Source organism: Ambystoma mexicanum, chromosome 12 (genome assembly GCF_040938575.1).
Source record: "Ambystoma mexicanum isolate Mex_15411 chromosome 12, UKY_AmexF1_1, whole genome shotgun sequence".
NCBI classification, from domain to species: domain Eukaryota; kingdom Metazoa; phylum Chordata; class Amphibia; order Caudata; family Ambystomatidae; genus Ambystoma; species Ambystoma mexicanum.
This window is the reverse complement of record NC_090936.1, coordinates 570,646,673-570,663,095: the sequence shown is the minus strand read 5'-3', so window position 1 is coordinate 570,663,095 and position 16,423 is coordinate 570,646,673. Positions and strand designations below refer to the sequence as shown.

Sequence of the window (16,423 nt, the reverse complement as noted above, 5' to 3'; positions counted from 1 at the left end):
TCCTCTGATCCAGGTTTGTTAGTTGGTCAGCCATGAGGGGAGCCTTCCACCTGGCAGTCAAAGGATGGGACAGCGGGTGTCCTGTCATGTTACTTGCCCGAAAAACACCTATTCCCTAGGATGTTCACTAATTACCTTTCCTCCTTTCATTTTAATGTACTGATTTTATTTTCAAAGCCTTCTAATGTGCCCTTCAGTGGTGGGCAGGAAGGGTCTCTAAAGAGATGCTTTTAGATGCCTTTCTCTTATGTCCCTCCACACCATTTTAAGACAATTCCTTGCATGTGCAGAAGCAGCCTAGATTTATCTGCAGCTGGTAGAGTGGAATCTTCTCCCATGTTATTCGTGTGCTATAAAGGATGCAATTATTTATTTCCCCATCTCTTGCTCTTAGGGAGCCCAGTGCAGCAGCATCCTGATTCCAGCAGTGCACATTCGGAGAACACCTGGAAGCCAGAACACTTGGACAATGGTCTCAGAGTGCCACCATTGCTGATTGGCCCGGCTCCTTGCCCACATGACTGTAAGTGTTATTGCAAACTCGGTGACCCACAACATGGGCCCATAGATCATTAGCACATGGATTCCATTACAGGCCTCCACCCAGTCAAACTGATTATTCGGCATGCAGTCTATAACCTCTGGTAATAGACCTCCTTCCAATCAGCCTCACTGGGGCAGCAGCCTGACTTGCCATTTGATTCAGTCCTGTAAAAGCAGAAAGGAGCACGTGAGGTTCAATTAGCCAGATTAGCCAACCAAAATGAAACACACAACGTGCAAAGGTGTATTGTTACAGTACCATATTCTTCAAATTAACATTACTCGTTACTTGGGTATGCTAATTTGTTTTCCCCACTATAAAAACACTTTACTTTTAAGTCGCACAACTCCATGCGCTAATAGCCATATCCATCTCGGGGGGAGTTATTATCACTTCGTGCAAGTGCAATTTTGCACAGTATTAGCACTACAGCAAAGTTTGCTCTATTACCAAAAATATTGGGGCCATATTGGAAAACCTGCGAATTTTTGCATGAGCGCGAAGTTTGCCCAAGTGCAAAAATGCATTGAAAGTATACGCTGGTTGGCCCTATTGCTAATACCATGCACAATTGCACTTGCCATCGTGCAAAGGTTTTCAAACAGGGTCCCAATGTTTTTGCACTGGGCCAAACTTTGATAATACTGTGCATATCTGCACTTGAACCGGTCCAATGTTTCTGTAAAGTGGCCCCTGATGTACTTGTTGTGCTCCTTCCTTAAGGCAGGTAATTTGAGTCATATTCAGCTGTCTTCAGAGGGTCGTCAGAGGTATTCCCTGCAAAGGGCACATCATGCAGCGTTCACTGACCTGGTTATGTCTTTGGGATGAGCTGGAAATGCTGAGTGAGGAAGACATTCCTTATGCTGTCCAGTCCCTGGATGTCAACAGGAGATTGTGCGGCAAAGTGGAAAAAAGTGGTGCCATAGGTAAAGTAAGCCAGTCAGAAGCGGGAACTGGGGACCAGGAGCGAAGGAAGAGGCAAGGCTGGGATAGTAAGAGAAACGTCAGACAAGCGTTCTGCTAAGATGTAGTAACGCTTCGTCTTGCCTTCACGGTGCGGTTACATAGCGTTAATAGGTCCCGTGACCTGTGCTGCAATTCCACAGCGGTACTCTGAAGTGTAACTACAGTGTTCTTCAGTGCTAGGTCTGTGGCAAGAGTTGGACGCCATCTTGGTGGAAGCACTCTGAAATGATTGCAGAGATGCTTCCATCTGCTACATAAGGACGGGGCGGGGGGGGGGTGAATTCTGACAGGGCATCTCTGTCTGACTCTTATAACGTTTTCCCATTGGTTATAGGCCACTATGCCCCGACCACAAATCTACCCTTTATCCTGATCTCGACACAATAATTACCTTCAGCAATAATTCTGACAAGCACTTATTTTTTTATATATGTATTTATATAGCACCAAAGCCCGCAGGCATCAAGGTGCACAGAGGCACAAGGACTTTGTGAAACGAGACAACAGAGTTCACATAAAAAATGGCTAATCAGCCAGATAGGGCAAGGGTGGTCAAGGCAGTGGGACAAGAAGTTTTTCAAACAGGAATGTTTTCAGCCTTTTCCAAAGAGGAAGATAGTGTTCTTCAAGTCGCAATTCTGTGGGGAGAGCATTCCATGCTTGAGCTTTGAGGACTGGGAACGAACGTCCGTACCCTTATGTTCTTTTTTGTTCTGGCACAAGAACTGGATCAGAGTGGTCTAGATGGATTGTATAGCTTCATATGCTCTTTGAGATAGGAAGTCACAATTCCATATATACATTCAGGAGGCACTGAGAGGGCCTTGAATCTTACCTTGGCTGGTACTGCCAACCAGTTAAGCTTCTTTCTTGTGGCCGAGATGTGTTCCGTTTTAGAGAGGTTGCAGGTGGTGCAAACCGCTTCGTTTTGTAGTACTTGGCGTCTATCCAGGCAGCCTTTGTTTGCTCCAATCAGTAACACGTTACAGTAATCTAAACGTGGCATTATAATAGCCCTAACCAATGTTTCATGATTGTTATGGTGACAAAAAGATTTGGGTTTGCCTTAGTACTCTTAGCTGATAGTGTGAATTGGCAATTATCCCATCCACCTGTGCTTCTGACCTCATTGAGGCCTCCAGGAGTACCCCTAAGGTCTTAACTTTGTCCGTGATTCCTATATGGCACCCTTCAATGTTTATACCATTGTATTCTGAGCTTACTTTAGCTCTTGCTTGTTGGGACCCAAAATCATGAACTCAGTCTTGTTTCTGTTTAAAGACATCCAGTTATTGGACATCCAATTTTTTATGGTGTCGTAGATGTGCTTGAGTCTGGCAGAGTCAGTCTTATAACAACATCTCAGCGCCATCAGTAGTTGAGTGTCATCTGCAAAGTTGGTAAAGTTGATTCCCATTGATGTTAGAAGGTCACACAAGGGTCTGATATATAGGTTAAACAACGTTGGGAAGAAACATCTCCATATGTGATAATATCGACATGAAAAGGTTGGGCCAACCCCACCATGATGCCCCTGGGGGCTTGATGTAAGGTTCCAATCTTTTTCCTTGACAATATTGTTGTTTCCAAATATAAAGGCGTGCCACATCATTGCCGGGGTGAATCTTGCATCACGATTATGACATGGGGAGTTGTTTGTTTCTAGTTGTGACCTGCTACCTTCCTACTAACATGTGCCTTATATTCCAGGCAGTGTTTCAGCGCTAAGAGGCAGAAATAAAAACATGCAATAACAGCCATGCTAAAACTACATTTCGCCATCAATGTTAATAGCATGAACACATATCTAACTGATTTGGAAATGCATACATTCATGTTATTTAAAACCCTCCCTGAGCTAAAGGCTATCCACTCTGAATTGTTCCTGCTGATTGATGTCTACAAAAGGTGATCTCTCAGCCTCTTCCTAAACAGCACAGTCAATGTCTCGCTTCTTAGATCAACACGCCATTCATTCCATCATCTTACACTTTAACATTTCTCCTCTTCCAGCCATTCCTTCACTCTATGCATAGTCTAGTTTGCTTTAGAACTGGGGCGGTTTGCTTGGTAGCCTGGAGCTACCAATCACTGATTTTCACATCAAGCATCTGATTCTCAAGATTCCTTGTTGGCTGCTTCTTTGTTGGCCATCAGTTCAATCTTCCTCTAACTTCAGAAATGCTCCAGATTTCTCGATGCTTCAGGATAACCATTTTATTGTGAACCCACCAGTACATGCGTGTGAAGCACTGCACTTAACATTGCTGATGCAAGACAATCAACTGGGTTAAGATAATGCCAGCTTCAGAAAACTGTTAATGGCTAGGAAAAACTCATAAGCCAAAGGGGAACTAAGGCATAGACATTCCCATATATGAGGGACACCTTCAAAGACAGCCAAAAGCCAATCCATTGGGTATTACATTACATTTGCCCACAAGACATGAGAAGTCATCTAAACTAAGTCCGCTGAACTAGTGACTTCCACCTTCAATCTTTCAGGAAGCAGCAACCATTGTTTAAACCAGGACATTTCCTAAATGCTTGTTAGGATTATCATGAGAGACACTGGGATGCACACTTGCAGGAAAGGAGGTGACCATATGGGGAAGCTCCACAATCAGGAAGCCAGAATTGCCATCAATGCCGACCAGGAACCACACACCTCATCCACCCTCAAGCATTTATGTTGGTTAATATTTTGCTATCACATTAAATCGAAATCTCTGCTCCTTCAATACAAAATGGACTTAAAAGGATGCTAAGAAATATATCAAGAGCCTTGTGTATGCATACACACCATTACTGAGCCTGTGCTCTGATTCCAAATGTCTACGTAGATTCCAATGTCTAAATTTAGAACGTAGGAGGAATGGAGAAAACATTGCATTGAAGGACAGCGGAAAGAACCAATTAAGGTCCATAAGATGAATGCCTATAGTCAGTTATCAGGACAGGTACCTCTAAACCAAGCTCTAAAGATATTAACCAATCATGAACGTAAATAACATGTTACCAACGTGTGGTGATTCTTACTCAACAATCAGGACATGTGTTGGCCCTAGGCAAACCCTGTCGATAACCTCGAGTCAATACCTCTTAATTCAAGTCATGCTAAGTCTACAACCTCCATGTCTTTTGTGGAGGTTTTACTAAAAGGGTGGAGGCCACAGGCCTAGCAGATAGTTCTTTCTTAACATTGGCAATGCCATGTTTTGGGATTAATCCTTTATATCTTTCCTTCCCACAGATAGCAAGAGGGACGAGGACTCAACCAGTACTTCCTCAGGAGAAGAAGACTGGTATCAGAACTGGAAGCCCCCTCCACACTCACCCGCACCAGTGGATCTCCAGCCATTCTCAGGTACAGAACTTGCCTTTAGCGGCCGATGTTGGGGAGCAGGGAGGAGTCAGGAATACGTGCGTGAACTACCTCATGGAGTCATAGATCGGAACCAGACATGGTGTAAAGAAAAAGGAATAGGAAGGGAGTAAAATAGGGTGGAGAAGATGGGGAGGGCAGAAAAAAAAACTGAATGAAGGAACGAGGGAGGGAAGGAAGGATTAGACGAGGGAAAGCGGGAAGGGAGGAAGGAAGGGAGGGAGAGAGGGAGGGAAGTAGGGAGAGAAGGAGGAAGGGGCAGAGGGTGGGAGGGGGAAGGAAGGAAGGAAGAGAGAAAGGAAGAGGGAGGATAAGTAGAAGGTGGGACGGAGGAAGGTGGATGGGAAGGTAGTGAGAGAAGAAAGGAAGAAAGAAAAGAAAGAGGGAGAGAGGGAGGAAGGGGCAGAGAGTGGGAGGGGGAAGGAAGGAAGGAAGGAAAGAAGGAAGGAAGGAAGGAAGGAAGGAAGGAAGGAAGGAAGGAAGGAAGGAAGGAAGGAAGGAAGGAAGGAAGGAAGGAAGGAAGGAAGGAAGGAAGGAGAATGGGAGGATGGGACAGAGGGTGGAAGGGAGGAAGGAAGGAAGGAAGGAAGGAAGGAAGGGGCGGAGAAAGGGAGGAAGGGACAGAGGGAAGGAAGGAAGGAAGGAAGGGAGGAAGGAAGGAAGGAAGGAAGGAAGGAAGGAAGGATGGAAGGAAGGAAGGAAGGAAGGAAGGAAGGAAGGAAGGGAGGGAGGGAGGGAGGAATGTAGATAGGAAGCGAGTGAGAGAAGAAAGGGAAAAAGAAAAGAAAAGAAAGAAAGAAAGAAAGAAAGAAAGAAAGAAAGAAAGAAAGAAAGAAAGAAAGAAAGAAAGAAAGAAAGAAAGAAAGAAAGAAAGAAGGAAATATTAAAGAGCTATGAATGTGAATGCAGGGCCTGGGAGATGAACAGAGAAGCGCTGGGTGAGGCCGGAGTGTCAATGGGCCGTGTTTGTCTGACATCTGTACATTTTATTTTGCAGGAAAGGCGGCTGTATCGCCAGCTCCCCAGGAAGGTTCTTCAGACTAGGATGATACTTTCTCTCACAAGAGCTAATGTGGGCGTGAAAGTGGGATAGGAATGGAGGAACATATATTTGAGGCAAGATAGGAAAGGTGTTCATATTTGCAGACATACATTATATAAATGACATGCATGGAATAACAGAAATGAGCACACAGAAAACGATATATACATATAATATACACACACATATAAATATGTATACAAAAGTACATGTAATGGGGGCAGATACAGTTTTACGCACATACACCGGCCTACACAAACGAAGGTTGACCATAACAAAGACCAGGAACAGCTCGACTGTCAAAAAGACAAGGGGACCAGCAAGCAGCGTCTTCATTTCTTCTACACCAGGAGGGGAGGACGCGTTTAATCACATGGACTACATTTCCCAAAAATCCTGGGGATAGGAAAGTAAAAAAGCCACATGACAACTATGTCCAATCCAGTGGCTGCATGCCCCCGAGGGACTTCATCCTACTGGCGCTTGCCATGTATTTGCTGCAGGGCCAAGAAACATCACTCATATGGTATTCAGCTCAGATGCTGCGGTTCTCTAAATGAATGTTCTCTGCAGTTGCTGAGGACAGAGCTGTGTCGTATCTTCCAGAGCTGTGTCGTATCTTCCAGAGCTGTGTCGTACCTTGAATGTTCTCTGCAGTTGCTGAGGACAGAGCTGTGTCGTATCTTGAATGTTCTCTGCAGTTGCTGAGGACAGAGCTGTGTCGTATCTTGAATGTTCTCTGCAGTTGCTGAGGACAGAGCTGTGTCATATCTTTCTTGGCCGGTGGAATGTAGAATGTTCGAGGTGTGACGTGTCGGTGTTGTAGGGTGGGCATTTCAATGAGGGCTTTGGTTCTGCCTGTGGGTTGTAGCTTCTGATGTACCTTCAGACCTACACATCTGCCCCAAGAAGACAAAACGTAACTTCTTTGATATACTGCTGGATGTGGAGTAGGTCATTTTTGTAATTCATTATTCATAGTCCTTTGGGATTGAACTAATGCGCTGCCCCAGTTGGGTTTGTCAGCCCACAGACTAGTAAAAGTCAGTCTGGTTTCTTTAGGCTTGGCTTAGCTTGCCACACCATAGCCAACAGTATGACAATCTGTCAACCCGTTGACATAGCAACTCCAGAACTCCATTACTGGGCATTTATGCATACTATTATTTAATACATCAGCATATGAAGACTATCAGCATATATAACAGAATTACCTTTACCCAGCACATCACAAGCTAATTTAGCACTCTCTCTCTCTCTCTCTCTGCCTCCCTCTGTATCCTTCTTTCTCTCTCTATCCCTCTCTCTTCCTCTCCCTGTCACACTCTATGTCTCTGTCTCTTTCTAAAAGACCCCTGTAAATCAGATGCGCTGTTGTCTCCACACCAGGTCGTTTCTGAGTGTACATCAATATGCCAGAAACCTCATTTGTTTTAATTTTTTTAAATTTCGACAGCTGATATGACATTTAAAGCATCTACCCCTGTGTAGCGCCATTCCAACACTGACTACCCAATGACGTGTTTAACTACTGTTTCTGTTTGCTTAATGCTTTGTTAAACAAATGCACTGCCACCTACCCTACACATTCCGGCCCACAGAACTCACCAGGCGTCTCATCCCCCAGATCCCTATTCTACTGCATGTAACCAGCAGGTCCTAGAACAAAGCATACACCCTAAAGTGATCCACACTAGGGTCAGCATGTGATCAGTCGCACAGAACAATTTACCCTCTGACCTTTGCAGATCTAGAACTGGCTATGTTTCAGATGTTTCAGCAGCCCACCTCTCATTTACCAACCCTAGTTTAAAACAAGCATCCTGGTGTCCAAGGGGCATGCAAACCCATCTGCCAACCTTCATGCAGCCTGCCTTCTCTTTGTTCAGTACATTGCTGAATATTTTTTCATATGCAGAATGATTCTGCAAAATGTTATGCCATTCCAATGGAGATTTTCTATAATTTTCATCACAGATAAGATCCAATTAGAACTGCCACCTACTAAGAGTAAGAAAGGGGGGGTGGTAAAGAGGGTCAAAGGTTACCATCTAAATTAGCATGCATCATTTCTTCTGAAGTCTTGACATCAAGCTGCACATCTCACACTGCAAATGTTAGTGTCCGGTCCACTTTGCAAGGTTTTTCGTGCTCTCTCATCCGTATTGCTTTACAGCAGGGCCTAATTCCTGTATATATAATACGTGCAGAACCCCTCAGGTATTTCAGTGAAGAAGACATTCATTCTAATTGATATAACCGTTCCATAAACCGGACGGACTCCCCAACCCTATTCCATATGTTGATTCGCACCATTATGGAGCTGACAGACTCAGAAGTGGTCTAGGCCATCTCCCCACCAAGCTGCATCTCTCTTTTCTAGCAAGCAGAAAGCCAGACTCCTATAAAGACCCTGGCAAAAGAACCCATGCCTCGCCCCAGAACACCACTCAAACTCTGCCACAACAAATATAACACAGCCATAAGCAATGCCAAATCCACCCATTACCCACAAGGACTCCAATCCGCCACAAATCGTACACAGAAACTATTCAACATTGTCAAATCCCTCTGCAAACCATCACCCACCCCTTCCACACCCCATCCACTGCAGCATGCACTCCCTCAAGGGCAATGTCAACTCCCAAATACACTAGATTAGGCAGGCTCCTGCCTCTACTCTCCCACTCCCACACCCACTCACAAACATTCCAATACATGGGGCATCTTCCAACCCATCAACATAGACAGCCTCATCAACCTTACTACCAAAACAAAACCTCCATGCTTCCTGGATGATGCACGCCCACCTCAAGCTGCATCGAATTGCATCACCATCCTCGCTCCACACCAACTCAATATCATTAACTCCTGTCTCTTAAATGGTACTATTCCCTCTGCTCTCAAAACTGGAGAAATCTCACCCATCCTCAAAAAATATCCCTCAACTCCACACTCCCCGAAAATGACCACCATATCACTATCCTGCCATACCCCACCAGCATCATGGAATGCTTTGTCACTACCCAACTACAACAATACATCACCACAAACCTACTCAACCCCTTCCAATCTGGCTTTTGACCTGGACACAGCATTGAGATCGCTACACTTCACATCCTTGATGACCTCCACATCATTCACAAAGAACACACAGCTACACTCATACTCCCTGCAGCCTTTGACACAATCGACCACACCATTCTACTTAACATCCTATCCACCAGGATGAAACTCTCAGCCATGGTCCTCGACTGGTTCACCTCCTTCCTTACAGACAGGACATATTTTGTCTCCATGCCCCATTTCCGATCTGACACCACCACGGTCTAGTACGGGGTCCGGCAAGGCTCCTCCGTGTCTCCACTCCTTTTCAAACTATATATTGAATCCCCTGGACAGACCCTTAGCAAACCCAACATTAATTTTCACCAATATGCAAATGGCATGCAAATATACTTCCAAATCTCATGCCTTTCATAACTTCACATCCTCAAAGTTTGTCTCTCCACCATCACCACCTGGATGACCACCAACTTCCTCAAGCTCAACCCTTCCAAAATGGAAATGCTCCTCATATGCCCCCCCCCCACTCCCCCACAGACACAAACTCAAACTCACCTAATGGATAAAGGTACACACCACAGACATCTAACAGATATCCCTCCCAACACTTGTCAAATCCGTTGGCTTCATCATCGACCCCCACCTTTCTTTCACACACCACAAAACTGCTGTCACCAAACCATGCAATCTACAACTACACTTCCGACAAACAATCAGACACATCATTCCTTACTGATGACTTCTGCACCACATTCCAAGCACTGGTTCTGTTCATGCTGGGCTATGGCAATGCTCTCGTCACTGGACTCCCCAGCAGCACACTTGTCTCCATGCAAGCCATACAAAACACAGCAGCCCAACTCATCCTCCACCTATCAAAACATTCACACATCACCCCAGCTGTTACCACTCTTCAATGCCACCCCATACCCAAAGAATTGCCTTCAAAGGAATCTGCATTGTTTTCAAAGCCATCCACCACAAAACACCATCTTACCTTAATGACAAACTCAAACCCATCACCCATACAAACACCAGACAATCAAGCAAGCATCTCTTACACATTCCACTCTGCAAACTAACATGCACACAAAGCATTTACCCACTGGGCATCCAGGGCATGGAACACCCTACCTCTTCACATCTGCACTGCACCCTCCATCACCACTTTTAGAAAGAGAGTCAAAACGTAACGGTTTCTGCATACAATAACCCTGCCCCCGCACCTCCCCTGCTACCACTTGTCTATCATATTCTTTCTATCCTATTCTGAACACATTTTGCAACTTCTGCTTCACCTCCCACCCTTTTAACTGTTGAACCTTGTAATGTGCTCGGTATTGAATCTTCAAATGTTTTGCTGATTCTATCCTCAGCATTTGCATTTCTTCTAGTTAATGAGTCAATAGTTTGCCTCATGAGATGCAATTTAATCCGTACATTCTATTGTTTGTCAGATAGAATATCATATACATCATGTATTGACGTAATTATTTTCAGTATTTTATCATTCTCTGGTCGGTTTTCATTTTACTATTTTTGACTACCTGTCATGGTGGGCAACATGCTTTCGTTGTGTGGAGTAGTTGTTGCTGCGGTATACCCTTACACTCGTTTTCTTTTTCCTTTCACATTTTCCAACTGTAAATAACTTTTGATTAACACAGAAAGCACCCAGTAGATAGGGCACGATTTCTCCCGATAACTTTTTTTTACTAACCAATCAATCAATAACTTCAGTTTTTACAGGTTGTAAAAGAATGGTTCAAATAATAAAGCAATATTATAGTGCAGTGGTCGGTGCACTATAGTTAAGGATCAAGCATCAAAATTTCATCCAAATCCATTCAGCACGTCAAAAGTTATTAGTGCCTCTCAACCTCTCTGCTGCAAAGCACCAATACCGATATAAAGAATTTAAGGTACAGGGAGCACCCTGTTCTCTGTCGGATATTTTAAAAACCACTGATTGGATTTACCCCAAGCCAGTCAAGGAAATTGAATTGCTTATAACCTTTGACTCGTACCTTGGATTTGGGTAAAATTCTGCAAATAAAATGTTATCTCTGCCCTACCCCCACCCCCGCTGCTCCCCTTACCACCCAAAAGACTGGAAATATTGTAAAAGATCTGTTAAAAAGTAAAGAAGTTATTCAGATAACAAAAAAACACAGTTTCAGCCTAGTCCCCGTTCATTTTCACAGAGAAAGTCCAACTTTTGCTCAAGTGCACAGGGAAAACTGCTGGACGGAATTGCACCAGGTACAAAACAACTTAGGCACAAAGCGTGCAGGGGTGCTGGGGATATTGCACCCAGTACTTTTTAAAATGTTTGATGAGAAGGGGGTGCCCCTTTATCCCAAAATTATAGTGATATCTCCAGTGGTGCATTGCAGCAGAGAGGCTAACAGGATTTTCAGAAATGAAAAAGCAGCCCATTTTCCCCACAATTCTATTGTTAATAACTGTTAACTTGCTGGATGGATTTGGATGATACTGTCAAAACAAAAGGTTTGTAAGGGCCACCCGCAAACAGCACATTCTGGGAACAATCCGTTATAAAATGAAAAAGTCCTTAAGAAAATAAAACACCACAGTTTCACAGTTTGCAGCCAATTTATTTTGCCATAGAGAAAAAGTGCAGTTTTGCAACAGCCGTAGCATGAAAACTGCTGTTCAGATCTGGACCAAATAAGAAACAACCTTGGCACAAAGCATTGACTTAAAGTTCTTGACTGGTTTGTGGTAAATCCATCCAGTAGTTTTTAAAATATTTGATGTAGAAGGGGGTTCCCCCTGCTCCTTAAAACCTTTATTTCGGCATTGGTGCTTTTTACAGCAGAGAGGCTAATAACGTTTGACTTGCAAGATGGATTTGAATGATATTTTCCAAACAAACGATTCATCAAGAGCCCAACTAAACTGAACATTTTGGGAACAATTCGTTAGAAAATGAAAAAAATGTTTATGAAAATGTAGAAATGCTATTTTCAGCCAACTCGCGATCATTTTTCCATAGAGAAAAAGTGCACCTGTTTTTTAACAGGTGTAGTGTGAAAACCACTTGGCAGATTTGGACCAAATAAGAAACAATTTGGGTACAAAGCATTGACTTCATTTCCTTGACTGGGGGTAAATCCATCCATTTGTTTTTAAAATATTCAACAGAGAACAAGGTGCCCCCTGTGCCTTAAAATCTTTATATCCGAATTGGTGTTTTGCAGCAGAGTGGCTGAGAGGCGCTAATAACTTTTGACTTGCTAAATGGATTTGGATAACATTTTCTAAACCAATGGATTGTCAGCCCCCACCCCCAAACTGGAACTTTTGGGAACAATTTGTCAAGAAAATTAAAACGTTATTAAGAATGGTGTGAATAGTGTTTAGTTTCCATGGCATGTATAGTGGCCACAGCTAAAGGCAGTGGCCACCAAGTGGGTCCAAAAGAAACATATTGGGGGAACATGTACAGTGGACATGGCTGAAGGCCGTGGCTACCGTCAATGGTTGAAGGCCATAGCAAGTGACCCAGTGGTGTTTTAAAATATGCAGTTGGCATAGCCGAAGGCCGTGCTCACTGGCCAAGGCCACACGCCCTGGCTATTGGGCCCAAACGACATGAATAGCTATTGTAAAAGTAACAAATTGTGAGAAAATATACAGTGGACACAGCAGAAGGCCATTGCTAGTGGGCCGTAAAAATATATGGTATAACAAAACCCTAGAACTTCACTGAAAAAACTTTAAAGTACATTTTATTTGACCAGATTTAACACTGCAAAACCCTTAAAAGTCAGTGGATGTGGGAAGTCATAACCAGTTTAACTCAGCCCGTTCCCGTGGCAAAGCCCATGAGCACATACATATTATAAGAGAAGGGATCCACAATGACATACAAAATGGCATTATGGTGGACAGGGCATTATGGGGGACATCTCTATTCTCAGAAAACGGTTCTGAGTCACAGATAGGGATCAACAAACTTCTTGCCCTGTGAGCATATATTTTTTTCATATGAAAAGAAAGTCTGATAGTCTATTGGGTGTCATCTAAACACTCTTCCCACATCAATTGGCATTAAATATCACAACATTTTATTGGTTAAGAATTAATACATTTCATAAAACAATCATAAAAATGATCATAGTGCATAAGACATATACAATATGTTAAAACAACACAAGTAGGAACACCACGGGTAAGTAATGTTATAATACTTCTTTAAGGATCACAATGATGTGTGTATATATCACACCTTGATTCCTAAGCTTCACTACTTTCAGCCTATTTCATATTAGTGTATTTCAAAACAACCCGACTTGTACAAGTTTCTGTCCTTGATATACAAACATGTAGGATATTCTTCAGGGGGAAGTGTCTTGTGCCGGAATTAAAAATCTTCTTTTGTTGGGGAGAGCACCCTCTCTTTCCCGTAATTAAATATGGGGGCTGTTCTGGTACTTCTTGCAAATCCACTTTCCTTCTCTAAACTATCTGGGCAAAATACAGCATCCAAAATTCCTATGGATTTTCTCTAGTCAGGATAGTGGTAGATGGACGCCACCTTGTTTGTTGCTGAAAACGCAAAGTACCCCCCAATAATGCCTGGGGGACTCTTGGGAACAAAGTAAATGTAGCCGCTCCACTCCCTTCTCTGTGTCAAGCTCTCTACAAATTGATTCACCAGGATGGCGAAGGATCGAACTGCAGTACCACTTGGCTCTGCCATTATGGGGGACATCAACAGGAGCCAGCTGAGTTAAGCTGTTAATGACTTCCCACTTCTGCTGAATTTCAAGGGTTTTGTTGTGTTAAATCTGGTCAACTTAACTGCACTTTAACTAAAGTTTGTTTAGTGAATATAGAACATGGCCTTTATTAATTAGCAATGAATATTTTCAATAGGCGCAGGCGTCTCATCTTGAGTGCTAGGGCTGTGCAGAAGATGGTTCTTCTAATACACAGGGAATTGAGTGACAACTTTAAACAAATGCTATTACATGCAAAAGAAAATTGGGAATGGAACAGGGAAATGCTTCTGTTGCACCAAATCACAACCTTATGCAACAACAAAAAGGTTTATTTTTAAATTAATTATTGATTTTCTTCACACAAAACCGATTGTTTTTCTGTAACAAGCAGTTTCTTTATTTCAGAAATGGGTTTGTGTACTAATAAACACATTCTTTTATTTTTTAAGCAATTTATTATTTTAATGTATTGATTTCTTTTTGCAACAAATTGGGTCCTTTTTTACTTTTGGTCAGGGTGAAAAATGTTGCCAATTTGCAAATGAAGCAACTTTTTAGCCAAAAATGGCCTACATTTGGGTGAATTTAATGTGCTCGTCCCTGTTGAGTGCATCACCTGCCTCCCATACTGTGCATATGTATTGAGTTCATCCTAAAAACCAACAAGGACTTTATTATATGGTTTGTCAACAAGAACTCCTCTCGGAAGTAGGGATGAACGCTCATATGAAACCTCGAACTTTCTTTTTTTTAAGTAACTAGGAATGTATTATTTGCGACGTATGACTGTATTGTACATAGAAAATTCTGTTCAATAAAGTGTAATATTGGGGACAAACCTCCTTTGCAAGTTGCTCAGTGTTCATGATATAACCCACATGTCAAGCAATTCTTTGTATAAACTCATTCAATAAAGAAAAATACATCTTTTTTTATACGAAATAAAGAAATGTTGTGTCCAAATGTGGGATGAGACAGGGGGGTGTGGACAGTTTGGTTTCATGCTCAGTCATATTTACATATGGGGAACTACAGTCAGATTGTAGACACCCCACTAACTCTCCTTTACCTCTCCCCAAATGAATTTGAACAGGACCTACATTTGTCACCCCAAACCACATCCATCTTGGGTTGAAGCTTTTGACCTGTCATGTTAATCCACAATATTTTCGATCAATCGTAGGTCAGTGAAACTGGGATATTGGTTAACACACCTGCGTTTATTGCAATTTTAGGTGCTTCATGATGGGTTTATCTCTCCACAAGATGATCATGCTGGCTTTTCTTTTAGCATCCAACATGAACACCTCTGCAGCATATCTTTTCCAGTAAGTCTCCTGCTTCTTTCCGGTGGATTCAAAGTGTCCCCTAAAAACATTTAGGGATAACTATGCTCAGCTTGGAGGAATATGTTGGTGAAGATTTCAGCCATCACTGCAACAGAATAAAATATATATGCACATTTAGGAAACTACCCGTATGGGCAACCAGCATCCCCATCCAAACAGTTTTTCTTGCCATTATAGCACATAAATCGCAGGGAAGAGCAAAGATCTCTTTATTATTAATTAATTAGTCTCTGTCATTGTCATGTATCATCCACACAATATATTGTAAGAAATAGAATAAAGCAAACATCAAAGAGGAGTGGTAGTACACCCGGACATATTGGTAAGCGCAATTAAGGAAAATGTGCAGTACGGATGTGAAAAGAATGCACTGCATGAACGTCTTGACATGTAAAATCCAAAGAAGAATGGACATTATCCTTATGGGTCCTTTTATTTAAATGTGTACAAAATGCTAGAAATCAGGGTGGGAGATCCGAGGACAACTGTCTGGTTTTGAAGCTTTTTTATTTTGCCTCCAAAACGATTTTGCACAGATAATAAAATTAAATATTTACATGACTTTTGATAAGCACGAAAGCGTACGGACAAACGTTATTTAACACAGGAAATACAGGTAAGTATCAACCTCTCTTTTATCGAGGTACAATTTCCAACGTGATGCACGAGTATACAATACAGGTAAGTGAGACGATAGGATTTTGCACAGAGTGCGACCCAATCGTAGTAGGTCCGGGGATCTAGGCAAGATGGTGTACAAAGCACTATCTATAAACACATAAACAAAGGGGTTGCGTCACAAAACATCGACACTGAAGTGTTTTGGCCAAGAGGGGCTGGGTGAGAGCCTGAGTTTATGATGGCCTTCATCAGGATGATCGCTGATAGTGATGCAACCACTCCCTCTGCAGGCACCGAGGACATATTTTGAAACAGGAAACATTGGCATTGGCATTCCATCAATGTGCAGGGGATATGTGATGCCAAGGGACACATCATGCATGTCAATGCCAATTACTCAGGAGGCACACATGACAGTTACATCTTGCGACATTCCCCCCATATACCAAGCCCTTGCATCGGGAACCTTCGGAAACACCTAGCTGGTGTGTGAGTATTAACTATAACGCACCCACAAGCAGTCACATAACACACAGAAACACAACAAATGACAATACATGCAATGAACAACCATGTAGTCCTATGGAGGGGATAGTGCCTACCCGCTCCCAGCATTCCTGTTGACACCCATCAGGAATCCAGCCACCCCAGGTGAGGCGCACTACAACGCAGCACACATAGCCACTATAGGCATAG

General features: G+C 42.8%; 1 protein-coding gene across 2 annotated transcripts in view; it reads left to right on the top strand.

The window, feature by feature from the left end:
* CD6 (CD6 molecule) overlaps positions 1-14,784 on the top strand; it is a 333,337-nt gene extending 318,553 nt beyond the window's left edge. For both annotated transcript variants that reach the window (XM_069628887.1, XM_069628886.1), the window contains 3 exons: positions 395-523; positions 4,767-4,880; positions 5,896-14,784. In XM_069628887.1, coding sequence (XP_069484988.1) covers positions 395-523; positions 4,767-4,880; positions 5,896-5,942 — 290 coding nt within the window. In that variant the 3' untranslated portion in view covers positions 5,943-14,784. The remainder of the gene's footprint in view (positions 1-394; positions 524-4,766; positions 4,881-5,895) is intronic.
* Positions 14,785-16,423: the final 1,639 nt, after the last annotated feature.